This window comes from Pan paniscus, chromosome 11, assembly GCF_029289425.2.
Source record: "Pan paniscus chromosome 11, NHGRI_mPanPan1-v2.0_pri, whole genome shotgun sequence".
NCBI classification, from domain to species: domain Eukaryota; kingdom Metazoa; phylum Chordata; class Mammalia; order Primates; family Hominidae; genus Pan; species Pan paniscus.
Window position 1 is genome coordinate 84,987,834 of NC_073260.2, and position 14,591 is coordinate 85,002,424.

At 43.1% G+C, this 14,591-nt stretch overlaps 1 protein-coding gene across 1 annotated transcript in view; it reads left to right on the forward strand.

Annotated features, from left to right (window-relative positions):
- Positions 1–13,949, forward strand: part of LOC100967959 (kinesin-like protein KIF27) — a 50,165-nt gene extending 36,216 nt beyond the window's left edge. The window contains 2 exon segments of the mRNA XM_034967476.4: positions 6,243–6,395; positions 13,555–13,949. Coding sequence (XP_034823367.4) covers positions 6,243–6,325 — 83 coding nt within the window. The 3' untranslated portion in view covers positions 6,326–6,395; positions 13,555–13,949.
- The last annotated feature ends 642 nt before the right edge of the window (positions 13,950–14,591 follow it).

Genomic DNA, 14,591 nt, shown 5'->3' on the forward strand with positions numbered 1-14,591 from the left:
CTCGGCCTCCCAAAATGCTGGAATTACAGGCATGAGCCACCACGCCCAGCCATATTATGATTATTTTTAAAAATTTATATGCTTCCAAAATCAAATAAATAAACAAAATGTGTTTGAAGAAATTAGCTTCTCTCTCTGTCCTCACTGTTCTCTTCCTCCCTATAGGTAACCTATTTTTAAAATTTTAATAGTTTGTCCTTCCATTTTCTCGTTAATTTAAAATCACTTCACTAAGCAATTTAAAATAAAATAAATCACTTTGTTTGGTAATAAGAATAATTTTTTTTTCGAGACAGAGTTTTGCTCTTGTTGCCCAGGCTGGAGTGCAATGGCACTATCTCGGCTCACCGCAACCTCCACCTCCCGGGTTCAAGCGATTCTCCTGCCTCAGCCTCCTGAGTAGCTAGGATTACAGGCATGTGCCACCACGCCCAGCTAATTTTGTATTTTTAGTAGAGACAGGGTTTCTCCATGTTGATCATGGCTGGTCTCAAACTCCTGACTTCAGGTGATCCGCCTGCCTCGGCCTCCCAAAGTGCTGGGATTACAGGCGTGAGCGACTGCGCCCAGCGGTAATAAGAATAATTTTGTTAAGCTTTACATTTGCCTAGAATTTCACAGTCTACAGAGGTCCTCTTTGATTGACAATTGCATTGTACAAGAAGCTTCCAGAAGAAAATGTACCACTGAGTCTCTGTATGGACCTATTCTCAAGTGAGATGTGATGCTAAAAGATGCACATTCTCCTCTTCTGAAAATTATGAAGACTTAGGAATTTTGTGCTTTTTTGCCTCCAAGTCATCACATAGGGGTATGCATGCCAATGTATTGAGGCGAGCCTACTGAGAAATAAAGGTAGTGCCAGAGGTAGGATAATCAATGCTTCTTTCCAACTGTTACTTGGCTCAGATCCCTCTATTCTTTCTTGGTTCCGCTCCAATAGCTAAATTAAATTAATAGGAATTTTTTTTTTTTTTTGAGACGGAGTCTCGCTCTGTTGCCCAGCCTGGAGTGCAGTGGCGCAATCTCGGCTTACCGCAAGCTCCACCTCCTGGGTTCACGCCATTCTCCTGCCTCAGCCTCCTGAGTAGCTGGGACTATAGGTCCCCACCACCGCGCCCGGCTAATTTTTTTTTTTTTTGTATTTTTTTAGTAGAGACAGGGTTTCACTGTGGTCTCGATCTCCTGACCTCGTGATCCTCCCACCTCGGCCTCCCAAAGTGCTGGGATTACAGGCTTGAGCCACCACGCCCGGCCAATTTATAGGAATTTTAAACTCACTTCCACAATGCAGTCCATACAGTTTGGAAAATGATTGCTTGGTGTAGGGGATATGACAAAAGGCAAAGCCCAATGCTTGACTCTAGAAGCTCAGACTCAAGTGGATTTTTAAAAAGACATTTCAACAATCCAAACATTTTTCTTCATTGAAAACAGTCCTACTTTGCATAGAATTTATTTTCTGGAGAGCTTCATCAAATGGAAGTCTTTGAACCAGGGTTTGAGAATAAATTAAAATGCTGTTGCTTTTTTGTCTTCAGATTAATTGTGGAAAAACTGTCTTCTGACTTTAGGATTGTAACCCTGGTTCTAGAAAGAGCTTCAACATTACTATGCAGGGTAAGAGCAATAAGGTAATGTACAGGCAGTCCCTCCAACACAGAATGTTCCTACTGTGAACAGAACCTAGAGGAGAAGAAGCTAAACATACTGTCAGAAAGATTTATGTTGTATTTCCACATAGCAACAACTGTTTTCTCTTTGAGGTTTTTAACTAGACTCTCCAGAGAACCCCCTATAAAACAAAGATGGTTGAAACAGTTTCATGAATGATTAAAAATAAAACTCACTAAATAATTTTTTAATTTCACATTTTACTTATAAAATATCATAATTAGGAAAGAAACTTAAGAAAAGGCAAAATGATTTCACTTTTTTTTTTTCAATGTTGTTAACTCTAGTAAGTTAAGGGTGCAAAGATCTGTCATTGTAAAACAGGGTTTATGAATAGGAAGATGTTTGGTGTTTTTAAAGGAGCTCATTGTAAATATACAGTTAAAATTTATGAAGCAAAATTACGCGACCTTGAAAACATTTACCTTCAAGCTCTATAAACATAAATAGTGATAATACTAATGCTGTCACTAAACTACAAAATATATTTTGAGTTTAGTGAATTCTTACCTTGTACAAGACAAGGGGTCAGCAAACTATGGCCTGCAGGCTAAATCCAGCCCACTGTCTGGATTTAGGATCTTAAAAAAGTAATGTTCTCATTACTATTCAGTCTCTTCGTAGTCAGCTAATTTATTATTCTTTTTCTGGCAATTTAAAGAGCTTAACTTTTTGGCTAGCTTTTTTTTTTTTTTTTTTGAGACTGAGTCTCCCTCTGTCGCCCAGGCTGGAGTGCAGTGGTGCGATCTCAGCTCCCAGCAACCTCCACCTCCCAGGTTCAAGTGATTCTCCTGCCTCCGCCTCCTGAGTAGCTGGGACTACAGGTGCACACCGCCACGCCTGGCTAATTTATTTTTTTATTTTTTATTTTTTTTTAAGATGGATTCTCGCTCTGTTGCCCAGGCTGGAGTGCAGTGGCCCTATCTCAGCTCACTGCAACCTCCGCCTCTTGGGTTCAAGTGATTCTCCTGCCTTAGCCTCCCAAGTAGCTGGGATTATAGGCACACGCAACGGCCACCATGCCTGGCTGATTTTTGTATTTTTAGTAGAGATGGAGTTTCACCATGTTGGCTAGCCTGGTCTTGAACACCTGAACTCAGGTGATTCATTCACATCGGCCTCCCAAAGTGCTGAGATTACAGTCATGAGCCACCGTGCCCAGGCTTTTAAAAATACAGTAGAGATGGGGTTTCAACACGTTGGTCAGGCTGGTCTCGAACTCTTGACCTCAAGTGATCCACCCACTCAAAGTGTTGGGATTACAGGCCAGAGCCACTGTGCCTGGCTCTGGCTAACTAACTTTGATATGTATGTAGGACCACATATGCATGGGATCTGGAGTGAGCTTCAGATCCTGCCTATGAATGACTTTACATTTTGAAATGATTGGGGGAAAAAAAATCAAAGGAAGGATAATATTTCATGGCACGTGAAAATTATATATGAGATTCAAATATCAGTGTCTGTAAAGTTTAATTGGAACTTTACCATGCCCATTCATTACCTATTGTCTATTGCTTTTGCACTGTAACAGCAGAATTGAATTGTTGCAGCAGAGACCATATAGCTAACAAATCCTAAGATATTTACTACCTGACCCTTTACAGAAAATGTTTTCCAATCCCTGTACAGGGGTGACTGGTGAGTCAAAACAGACAAGATCCCTTGCTTCATAGAATTTACCAACAAGACATTATCTCACTTTGACCAGGCACGGTGGCTCACACCTGTAATCCCAGCACTTTGGGAGGCCGAGGCGGGTGGATCACCTAAGGTCAGGAGTTCGAGACCAGCCTGGTTAACATGGTGAAACCCTATCTCTACTAAAAATAAAAATTAAAAAAAAATTGCTGGGCATGATGGCACGTGCCTGTAATCCCAGCTACTTGGGAGGCTAAGGCAGGAGAATCACTTGAAGCCGGGGGGTGGAGGTTGCAGTGAGCCAAGATCAAGCCACTGCACTCCAACCTGGGCAACAAGAGAGAAAACTGCCTCTCAAAAAAAAAAAAAAAAAAACATGATTTCACTTAAATCTCATAACAAATCTGGAGGTGAAGGTACAATTTTATTATTATCTTCGTGAGGCAATTGAGGAATGTCATTATTATACCCACAGGCAACTGAGGTACGGAGAGGTTAAAAATCTTGTCAAAATCCACACAGATCACTGAGGGAGGCAGGATCCGCAGCTCACTCCAGACCCCACGCATATGTATTCCCACTGATCAGCATTAGCCAGCTAGGAAGTTAAGCTCTTTAAATTACCAAAGGAAAAAAATAGATGCTGACTATGAAAAAAGTGAAATAGTAATAAAGATGTTATGATTTTTCTGACAGTTTTACAGAAAAATTGAGCAGAGACTACAGAGAGTGCCAATATGTGACCCCAATCTCTGCACACAGTTGCCCCTTTGAGTAATATTTTACATTAATATAGTACTTTTTGTCATGCGAGTCCGTGTGAAGAGACCACCAAACAGGCTTTGTGTCAGCAATAAAGCTTTTTAATCACCTGGGTGCAGGCAGGCTGAGTCTGAAAAGAGTCAGCAAAGGGAGATGGGGTGGGGCAGTTTCATAGGATTTGGGTAGGTAGTGGAAAATTACAGTCAAAGGGGGTTATTCTCTGGCTGGCACCGGAAGGGGTCACAAGGTGCTCAGTGGGGGAGCTTCTGAGCCAGGAGAAGGAATTTCACAAGGTAATGTCATCAGTTAAGGCAGGAACCAGCCATTTTCACTTCTTTTGTGATTCTTCACTTGTTTCAGGCCATCTGGATGTATACATGCAGGTCACAGGGGATATGATGGCTTAGCTTGGGCTCAGAGGCCTGACATTCCTGTCTTATATTAATAAGAAAAATAAAACAACATAGTGTTGAAGTGTTGGGGCAGCGAAAATTTTGGGGAGTGGTATGGAGAGATAATGGGAGATGTTTCTCAGGGCTGCTTCGAGCGGGATTAGGGGCGGCGTGGGAACCTAGAGTGGGAGAGATTAAGCTGAAGGAAGCTTTTGTGGTAAGGGGCGATATTGTGGGGTTGTTAAAAGAAGCATTTGTCATATAGAATGATTGGTGATGGCCTGGATGCAGTTTTGTATGAATTGAGAAACTAAACGGAAGACACAAGGTCTGAATAAGAGAAGGAGAAAAACAGGTATTAAAGGGCTAAGAATTAGGAGGACCCAGGACATCCAATTAGAGAGTGCCCAGGGGGGTTCCGCATAATTACTTGCTTGGTTGGTGAGTTTTTGGGCTTATCCTTGACAGAGTCCTCCTTTTTAAGTTGGAGGCTGAACTTGGTGAGGTGTGTTTTTAAAGACCATTAGTCCATTCTACCTTTTCTGAAGATTGAGGACGGTAAGGGGTATGAAGTTTCCACTGAATACCAAGAGCCTGAAAAACTGCTTGGGTGATTTGACTAATAAAGGCCGGTCCGTTATCCGACTGTATAGAGGTGGGAAGGCCAAACCAAGGAATTATGTCTTACAGAAGGGGAGAAATGACCATGGTGGCCTTTTCAGACCCTTTGGGAAAGGCCTCTACCATCCAGTGAAAATGTCTACTAGACCAAGAGGTATTTTAGTTTCCTGACTTGGGGCATGTGAGTAAAGTCAATTTGCCAGTCCTGGGCAGGGGCAAATCCCCGAGCTTGATGTGTAAGGAAGGGAGGGGGCCTGAACAATCCCTGAGGAGTAGTAGAATAGCAGATGGAACACTGAGAAGTGATTTCCTTGAGGATAGATTTCCACGATGGAAAGGAAATGAGAGGTTCTAAGAGGTGGGCTAGCAGCTTGTAACCTACATGGAAGAGGTTATGAAATGACAACAGAATAGAATGGGCCTGTGAGGCTGGAAGGAGATATTTTCCTTGGTCCAAGAACCATTTGCCTTGTGTGGGAAGAGATTGATAGGTGGAAGTTTCCGTGGGGGAGTAGGTGGGAGTGACCAGCTGAGAAGGAGAAAAACTGCCATAAGGGATAGAAGTTGGAACCTAGTTGCTTTTTTAGCTACCTTATCAGCATAAGTGTTGCCCTGAGCGATGGAATCTGATGCCTTTTGATGGCCCTTGCAGTGAATGACTCCAGCTTCCTTTGGAAATAAAGCGGCCTTGAGAAGAGTTTTTATTAAAGAGGCATTAATGATGGAGGATGTCAGGCCTCTGAGCCCAAGCTAAGCCATCATGTCCCCTGTGACCTGCACGTATACATCCAGATGGCCTGAAGCAAATGAAGAATCATAAAAGAAGTGAAAATGGCCGGTTCCTGCCTTAACTGATGACATTTCACCATTGTGATTTGTTCCTGCCCCACCGTAACTGAGCAATTAACCTTGTGAATTTCCTTCTCCTGGCTCAGAAGCTCCCCAACTGAGCATCTTGTGACCCCCACTCCTGCCCACAAGAGAACAACCCCCTTTGACTGTAATTTTCCACTACCCACCCAAATCCTATAAAACGGCCCCACCTCTATCTGCCTTTACTGACTCTCTTTTCGGATTCAGCCCCCCTGCACCCAAGTGAAATAAACAGCCTTGGTACTCACACAAAGCCTGTTTGGTGGTCTCTTGACACAGATGTGCATGACATCTGGTGCCGAAACCCAGGACAGGAGGACTTCTTCAGGAGACCATCCCCTGTCCTCACCATCACTCCATGAGGAGATCCACCTACGACCTCAGATCCTCAGACCAACCAGCCCAAGGAACATCTCACCAATTTCAAATCAGGTAAGCGGTCTTTTCACTCTTTTCTCCAGTCTCTCTTGCTACTCTTCAATCTCCCTCTCTCACTACCCTTCAATCTCCCTGTCCTTCCAATTCCAGTTCTTTTTCCTCTCTAGTAGAGAGAAAGGAGACACATCTTATCCGTGGACCCAAAACTCCGGCGCCAGTCACTGACTCGGGAAGACAGTCTTCCCTTGGTGTTTAATCACTGCAGGGATGCCTGCCTGATTATTCACCCACATTTCATTGCTGTCTGATCACCATGGGGACACGTGCCTTGGTCAGTCACCCACATTCCCTTGGTGGCAAGTCAATTGCGGGGATGCCTCCTTTGGCTGCTCACCTACATTACAGCCCAGGGCTGCTCACCCACTCCCTTCTCCGTGTCAGTATCTTTCTCTTTAAACTTCCCTCCTTCACTAGGGGCAAGCTTCTGCCCTCCATTCCCCCTTCTTCTCCCTTAGCCTGTGTTCTCAAAAACTTAAAACCTCTTCAACTCTCACCTGACCGAAAACCTAATCATCTTATTTTCTTCTGCAACACCTCTTGGCCCCAATACAAACTTGATAATTGTTCTAAATAGCCAGAAAACGACACTTTTGATTTCTTCATTTCACAAGACTTGGATGATTTTTGTCAAAAAATGGGCAAATGGGTCTGATGTGCCTGACTTCCAGGCATTCTTTTACACATTGGTCTCTGCTCCAATGTGACTCATCCCAAATCTTTCTTTTTTCTCGCCTCTCTGTTCCTTCAGTCTCCACCCCAAGCTCTGAGTCCTTTGAATCCTCCTTTTCTACAGACCCATCTGACCTCTCCTCCCCAGGCTGCTTCTTGACAGGCCAAGCCAGGTCCCAATTCTTTCTCAACCTCTGCTCCCCCACCCTATAATCTTTCTATCACCTCCCCTCCTCACACCTGGTCTGGCTTACAGTTTCATTCCGTGACTAGTCCTCCCCCTCCTGCCCAACAATTTCCTCTTAAAAAGGTGGCTGGAGCTGAAGGCATAGTCAAGGTTAATGCTCCTTTTTCTGTATCTGACCTTTCCCGAATCAGTTAGCATTTAGGCTCTTTTTCATCAAATATAAAAACCCAGCCCAGTCCATGGCCCGTTTGGCAACAACCTTTAGACATTTTACCACCCTAGACCCATAGGGGCAAGAAGGCTGTCTTATTCTCAATACACATTTTATTACCCAACCCACTCCCGACATTAAAAAAAGCTCCAGAAATTAGATTCTGGCCCTCAAACCCCACAACAGGACTTAATTAACCCCGCCTTCACAGTGTGCAATAATAGAGTAGAGGCAGCCAAGTAGCTATTTCTGAGTTACAATTCGTTGCTTCCACTGTGAGACAAACCCCAGCCACATCTCCAGCACACAAGAACTCCAAACGCCTGAACTGCAGTGGCCAGGCGTTCCTCCAGGACCACCTGCCCCAGGATCTTGCCTTAAGTGCTGGAAATCTGGCCACTGGGCCAAGGAATGCCTGCAGCCCAGGATTCCTCCTAAACCATGTCCCATCTGTGCGGGACCCCACTGGAAATCAGACTGTCCAACTCGCCCAGCAGCCACTCCCAGAGCCCCTGGAACTCTGGCCCAAGGCTCTCTGACTGACTCCTTCCCACATCTTCTCAGCTTAGTGGCTGAAGACTGATGCAGGCCAATCGCCTCAGAAGCCGCCTAGACCATCACAGATGTTGAGCTTCAGGTAACTCTCACAGTGGAGGGTAAGTCTGTCCCCTTCTTAATCAATACGGAGGCTACTCACTCCACAGTACCTTCTTTTCAAGGGCCTGTTTCCTTTGCCTCCGTAACTGTTGTGGGTATTGATGGCCAGGCTTCTAGACCCCTTAAAACTCCCCTACTCTGGTGCCAAATTGGACAACATTCTTTTATGCAATCTTTTTTAGTTATCCCCACCTGCCTAGTTCCCTTATTAGGCCGAGACATTTAAACCAATTATGTGCTTCCTTCACTATTCCTAGGCTACAGCTACACCTCATTGCCGCCCTTTTCCCTAGTTCAAAGCCTCCTTCGCATCCTCCTCTCATATCCCCCCACCTTAACCCACAAGTATGGGGTACGTCTACTCCCTCCTTGACGACCGATCATGCACCCTTTACCATCCCATTAAAACCTAATCATCCTTACCCAGCTCAACACCAATATCCATCCCACAGCACACTTTAAATAGATTAAAGCCTGTTATCACTTGCCTGTTACAGCATGTAACTTTTAAAGCCTATAAACTCTTCTTACAATTCCCCCATTTTACCTGTCCAACAACCAGACAAGGCTTACAGGTTAGTTCAGGATCTGCGCCTTATCAAGCAAATTGTTTTGCCTATCCAACCTGTGGTGCCAAACCCATATACTCTCCTATCCTCAATACCTCCCTCCACAACCCCTCCATAACCCATTATTCGGTTCTAGATCTGAAACATGCTTTCTTTGCTATTCCTTTGCATCCTTCATCCCAGCCTCTCTTTGCTTTCACTTGGGCTGGCCCTGACACCCATCAGCCTCAGCAACTTACCTGGGCTGTACTGCCACAAGCCTTCACGGACAGCCCCCATTACTTCAGTAAAGCCCAAATTCCTTCCTCATCTGTTACCTATCTTGGCATAGTTCTTCATGAAAACACATGTGCTCTCCCTGCCGATCGTGTCCTACTGATCTCTCAAACCTCACCGCCTTCTACAAAACAACTCCTTTCCTTCCTGGGCATGGTAGGATACTTTCGCCTTTAGATACCTGGTTTTGCCATCCTAACAGAACCATTATATAAACTCACAAAACCAAACCTAGCTGACCCCATAGATCCTAAATCCGTTTGCCACTCCTCTTTCCGTTCCTTGAAGACAGCTTTAGAGACTGCTCCCACACTAGCTCTCCCTGACTCATCCCAACCCTTTTTGTTACACACAGCTGAAGTGCAGGGCTGTGCAGTCGGAATTCTTACACAAGTGCCAGACCACACCCTGTAGCCTTTCTGTCCAAACAGAAAGTAAGATATTCCTTGGGCTGGTTGGTCTGAGGACCTGAGGTTGTAGGTGGATCCCCTCATGGAGTGAGGGTGAGGACAGATGACCGGTCTCCCAAAGGAGTCCTCCTGTCCTGGGTTTTGGCACCAAATGTCACACGCGTCCATGTGAAGAGACCACCAAACAGGCTATGTGTGAGCAATAAAGTAGGTAATGAAAAATTACAGTCAAAGGGTGTTGTTCTCTGGCGGGCAGGGGCAGGGGTCACAAGGTGCTCAGTGGGCGAGCTTCTGAGACAGGAGAAGGAATTTCAAGAGGTAATGTCATCAGTTAAGGCAGGAACCAGCCATTTTCACTTCTTTTGTGATTCTTCAGTTGCTTCAAGCCATCTGAATGTAAATGTGCAGGTCACAGGGGGTATGATAAATTAGCTTGGGCTCAGAGGCCTGACACTTTTGTTACAATTAATGAGCCAATATAATTACTTTATTATTAACCAAAGTCCATACTTTATTCAGATTTTCTTAGTTTTTCTCTAATATCATTTTTTTTGTTTGAGGCAGAATCTTGCTCTGTTGCCCAGGCTGGAGTGCAGTGGTGCAATCTCGGCTCATTGCAACCTCTGCTTCCTGGGTTCCAGCAATTCTCCTGCCTCAGCCTCCCAAGTAGCTGGGACTGCAGGTGTGCACCACCACCATGCCCAGCTAATTTTTTTTTTTTTTTTTTTTTAAGTAGAGATGGGGTTTCACCATGTTGGCCAGGCTGGTCTTGAACTCCTGACATCAGATGATCCACCCACCTCGGCCTCCCAAAGTGCTGTGAATACAGGCGTGAGTCATGCTACCGGCCTCTAATACCCATTTTCTGTTCCAGAATCTCATCCAGGATACCGCATTACATTTAGTTGTCCTATCTCCTTAGGTTCCTCTTGGCTGTGACAGTTTCTTAGACTTTCCTTGTCTTCAATGATTTTGACAGTTTTGAGGAGTACTGATCAGCTATTTTTTAAAGAATGTTCCTCAATTTAAATTTAAATGGAATGTTTTTACAATGATGAGACTAAGGCTATGGGTGTGGGGGAGGAAGACCACAGAGGTAAAGTGTCACTCTCCTCACATCATGTCAGTGGTACAGACTGTCTGTGTGATTTGTGACTGTTGGTGTTGACCTTCGTCACCTGGCTGAAGGACGTTTGTCAGGTTTCTCCACTGGGAAGTTACTCTTTTCCCCCTTTTCTATGCTGTATTATTGAAAGAAAGTAAAAATGTGCAGCCCGCACTTAAAAGGCAAGAAGTTATGCTCCCCGTCTTTAGAGTGAAGTATCTACTTAGGTGATTTTGAATTCTTCTTTACAGGACATTTGTCTTTTCTCTCCCATTTATTAATTTATTTAGATCAGTAGGAACTGCTGGGTATTTATTGTACTTGGGTTATAATTCAATACTACTTTTTTTTCTCTAATTCTTCCAGCTTTGGCCATTGAGAACTCTTTCAGTTGGCTCCTGGGCCCCTTTGAAATGCCTTTTTTTTTTGAGACAGAGTCCCGCTCTGCCACCCAGGCTGGAGTACAGTGGCACGATCTCGGCTCATTGCAACCTCTGCCTCCTAGGTTCAAGTGATTTTCCTGCCTCAGCTTCCCAAGTAGCTGGGATTACAGGTGCATGCCACTACGCCCGGCAATTTTTGTATTTTTTGGTAGAGATAGGGTTTCATTTGTTCATTTTTGAGAAATTCCTGTTTCTAGCACTACAGGATGCCCTAGGCTCATCATGTGTATATCCTGCCCAGTACTAGAATCAGCCATTTCTCCAAATAGCCCTGGTTTCTTCTACTAGAGAATGGTATTACAATAGAAACCAAGATCTGAATAGTCACCGTGTGCTACCTTGTTTCTTTTTAGGCCCTCTCAGCCGACAGAGCAAGGAAATATATGTGTATATACTAATCTGTATGTAGTAGGCCAAGAACAGCCACCTAAAAGATATCTACCTCAAATTCCTAGGGACCTGTGAATGTTAAATTATTTGGAAAAATTTGTCTTTGCAGTTGTGATTAAGAATTCATACTCAGCAACGTTTCCATTTTCCTTCCACTCACTATGTGTTGTTGATTATGAACTCAGCAATATATAGTTAGACACAGCCTGTCTGACTTCTCTCCCAACCACAAGAAGGCCAACCCTGTACCTGTGGTCACTGACTAGTTGAACTTCAGATGCCTGAGCTAGCAGGCTTCCACAAAGATGAATGAACCAGAAAGTTTCTGGGAAAGTAGAGAAATTTTGAAAAATGAGAGAAATGATGTGAGATTAGTGAAAAGTGAGATATGGTAGATCTCTAAAGGTCTTGCAGCCAGGGAAAGAGAGAAACCTATGGTAGAGCGAGAAAGTTGAGACTGAGGTTAGATGGAGACCAGCTTCCATCCCAACTGAGGCTAGCCACCATGGAAGGCTCAACCGTCTCAGAAGCAGACTGGTTGACTCCTTGTAGCAAATTCAGTGGCTGACCTTGCCAATGCACAGCTAGAGGACTGCCCCTGATCCCAGCACACTTCCGAAGCCCTGGAGATCAGATTCTATTTTGAAGAGGAAAGTGACAGTAATGTATTTCAGGGCTTCTCAAATTTTAATGTGCATATAAATCACTTGGAAATCTTGTTAAACTACTGATTCTGATTTAGGGATTTTTAATACAAATCTTGATTCTGACTCAGAAGATCTGCAGTGGGGATCAAGATTCTGCATTTCTAAAAAGCTCCCAGATGCTGCCGATGCTGCTGGGTCCATGGACCACAACTCGAGTAGCAAGGATGTGTTTGACTGAATTTTAAAATGCATAAGAAATCTCAATATTTGGCTGAGTTTATCTGGAAATGTCTAGATTAAGTTTTGCCATAGCAGGCAGAAATGGAGACTTGAGATAGAAATTAAGTTCAGTTTTAGAAAAATTTAAAAATCAAATTTTTATGTACTGATTTTATGACTTGAGACATCTAGGCATATAGTGATCACTATTATCCTTCAGTGTCCAGTTCAAATATATCCTCCTCCTGAAGTCTTTCCGGATATTTCTCTGGTTGGAATTAACTATTTATTATTGAGAACCCATATCTCATGTTTCTTTAAAAGCTCATTTTTCCATGAATCACAAATATTTACTACAAATGTAGAGATGTGACTGTCTCTTCTTTTTCCCCAAGCATAGTGACTCATAGAAAGTACTTAATAATTGCTTCTTGATGAAAATGCTGATTTTAAAATAGACTGCCTGTAGAATGAGAATAGTATCTCAAAAGTTAAGTGCATCATGAAATCAAGCAGCTAGCCCAAAAGTATTTGAAAAGACAAAATGAAAACAATGATTGCTGGCTGGGGACTTCTCTAAGCAACAGAAGGAAATGTTCTCACTGTTTGGGAGACAAGGATAATTCAGCAGAAACAAGTCCAGACTTCTTTAGGTAATTAAGTATTTAACCTTTAAGATTGTTAAAAGACTTTTTCTTTACTAAATCTGAAATTAGTAAAATTACAGTAAAGACTGTAAAGCTAATAGTAGTTGTCATGTACAAACTTTAAAAAATATTATCAGCCAGGTGCGGTGGCTCACGCCTGTAATCCCAGCACTTTGGGAGGCTGAGGTGGGAGGATCACGAGGTCAGGAGTTCAAGACCAGCCTTGCCAACTTGGTGAAACCCCGTCTCTACTGAAAATACAAAAAATTAGACGGGCATGGCAGCAGGTGCCTGTAATCCCAGCTACTCAGGAGGCTGAGGCAGAGAATTGCCTCAACCCAGGAGGCGGAGGTTGCAGTGAGCCAAGATTGCGTCACTGCACTCCGGCCTGGGTGAAAGAGTGAGACAGCATCTTAAAAAAAAAATTATATATATATATATATGTAATCGAAGTTAGCTTACACCTTAGGGAAAGTTGCCAAGCTTCAGTTTTCTTTTGGTAATGGTATTTTCTTTTTTTCTTTTTGTTTCTTTTTTTTTTGATTCGGAGTCTCGCCTTGTTGCCCAGGCTGTAGTGCAGTGGCACAATCTCGGCTCACTGCAACCTCCGCCTCCCAGGTTTAAGCGATTCTCCTGCCTCAGCCTCCCGAGTAGCTGGGACTACAGATGCATGCCACCACGCCTGGCTAATTGTTGTTGTTGTTGTTGTTTTTGTATTTTTAGTAGAGATGAGGTTTCACCATCTTAGCCAGGATGGTCTCCATCTCCTGACCTCATGATCCACCTGCCTCAGCCTCCCAAAGTGCTGGGATTACAAACGTGAGCCACAGCGCCTGGCTGGTAATGGTATTCTCAAAAATTAGGTACTGTAGAATTGTTTCATACCTGGAAGTTAGGTTCCAATATTAAAAAATATTGAATTTAGTAAAAATTATTCTTAAAAAATCTGTTGACACCAATAAAATATATGTATGAAAAATATATATTTGCAATCTGTTTTCTTTTTTGTCAATATGTGTATTTAAATTTTTTTAATTTAAATCCATGCAATATGCTAGACCTCCACTCTGGAGAAGTGGGAAAATTCAAATGTTAAAAATATATTTCATTAATATCTATTTATAATTTTTTCTGGTTTTGTTCAATTAGCAGATAACTGTTACTTATTTGACAAATAAATCTAGCATACAAACAAAGAAGAAAAGCTCTTAGGAGTTAGAAAAAGACACTCCTCTATTCCCCCAAATTAAGATCACTTTTACTGGGGCATGAAAGTAGGTATATCTCCAAGGATCTTAGTCTATAGCAATAATATTTGCACAAATACATGCCCCCACTTAGAAGGGAGGAATAAAAGACCTTGCAAAATGATCATTAAAAAGCTGGAAACTGTTTTTTGACCATGAAATCCTGCCATCATGACCACATTCCTTATATAAAGATGAAATATGAATTTAATGACTTAATAGACTCACCAAAGTCAAGAATAAAATTTCATTTTGCCTTCAAGATTTCATACTATCCACCAGCAAGCATCTGAAGTGTTGCTCAGTCTGCAGTCATTACGGAACAGGTACACCTATCAGACCACAGTCAAGAAGCTGGAGAGGACGGACGCTGTAGCTCACGCCTATATTCCCAGCAATTTGAAAGGCTGAGGCGGGTGGATCACCTGAGGTCAGGAGTTCAAGACCAGCCTGACTAACGTGGTGAAACCCTGTCTCTACTAAAAATACAAAAATTAGCCGGGCATGGTAGCG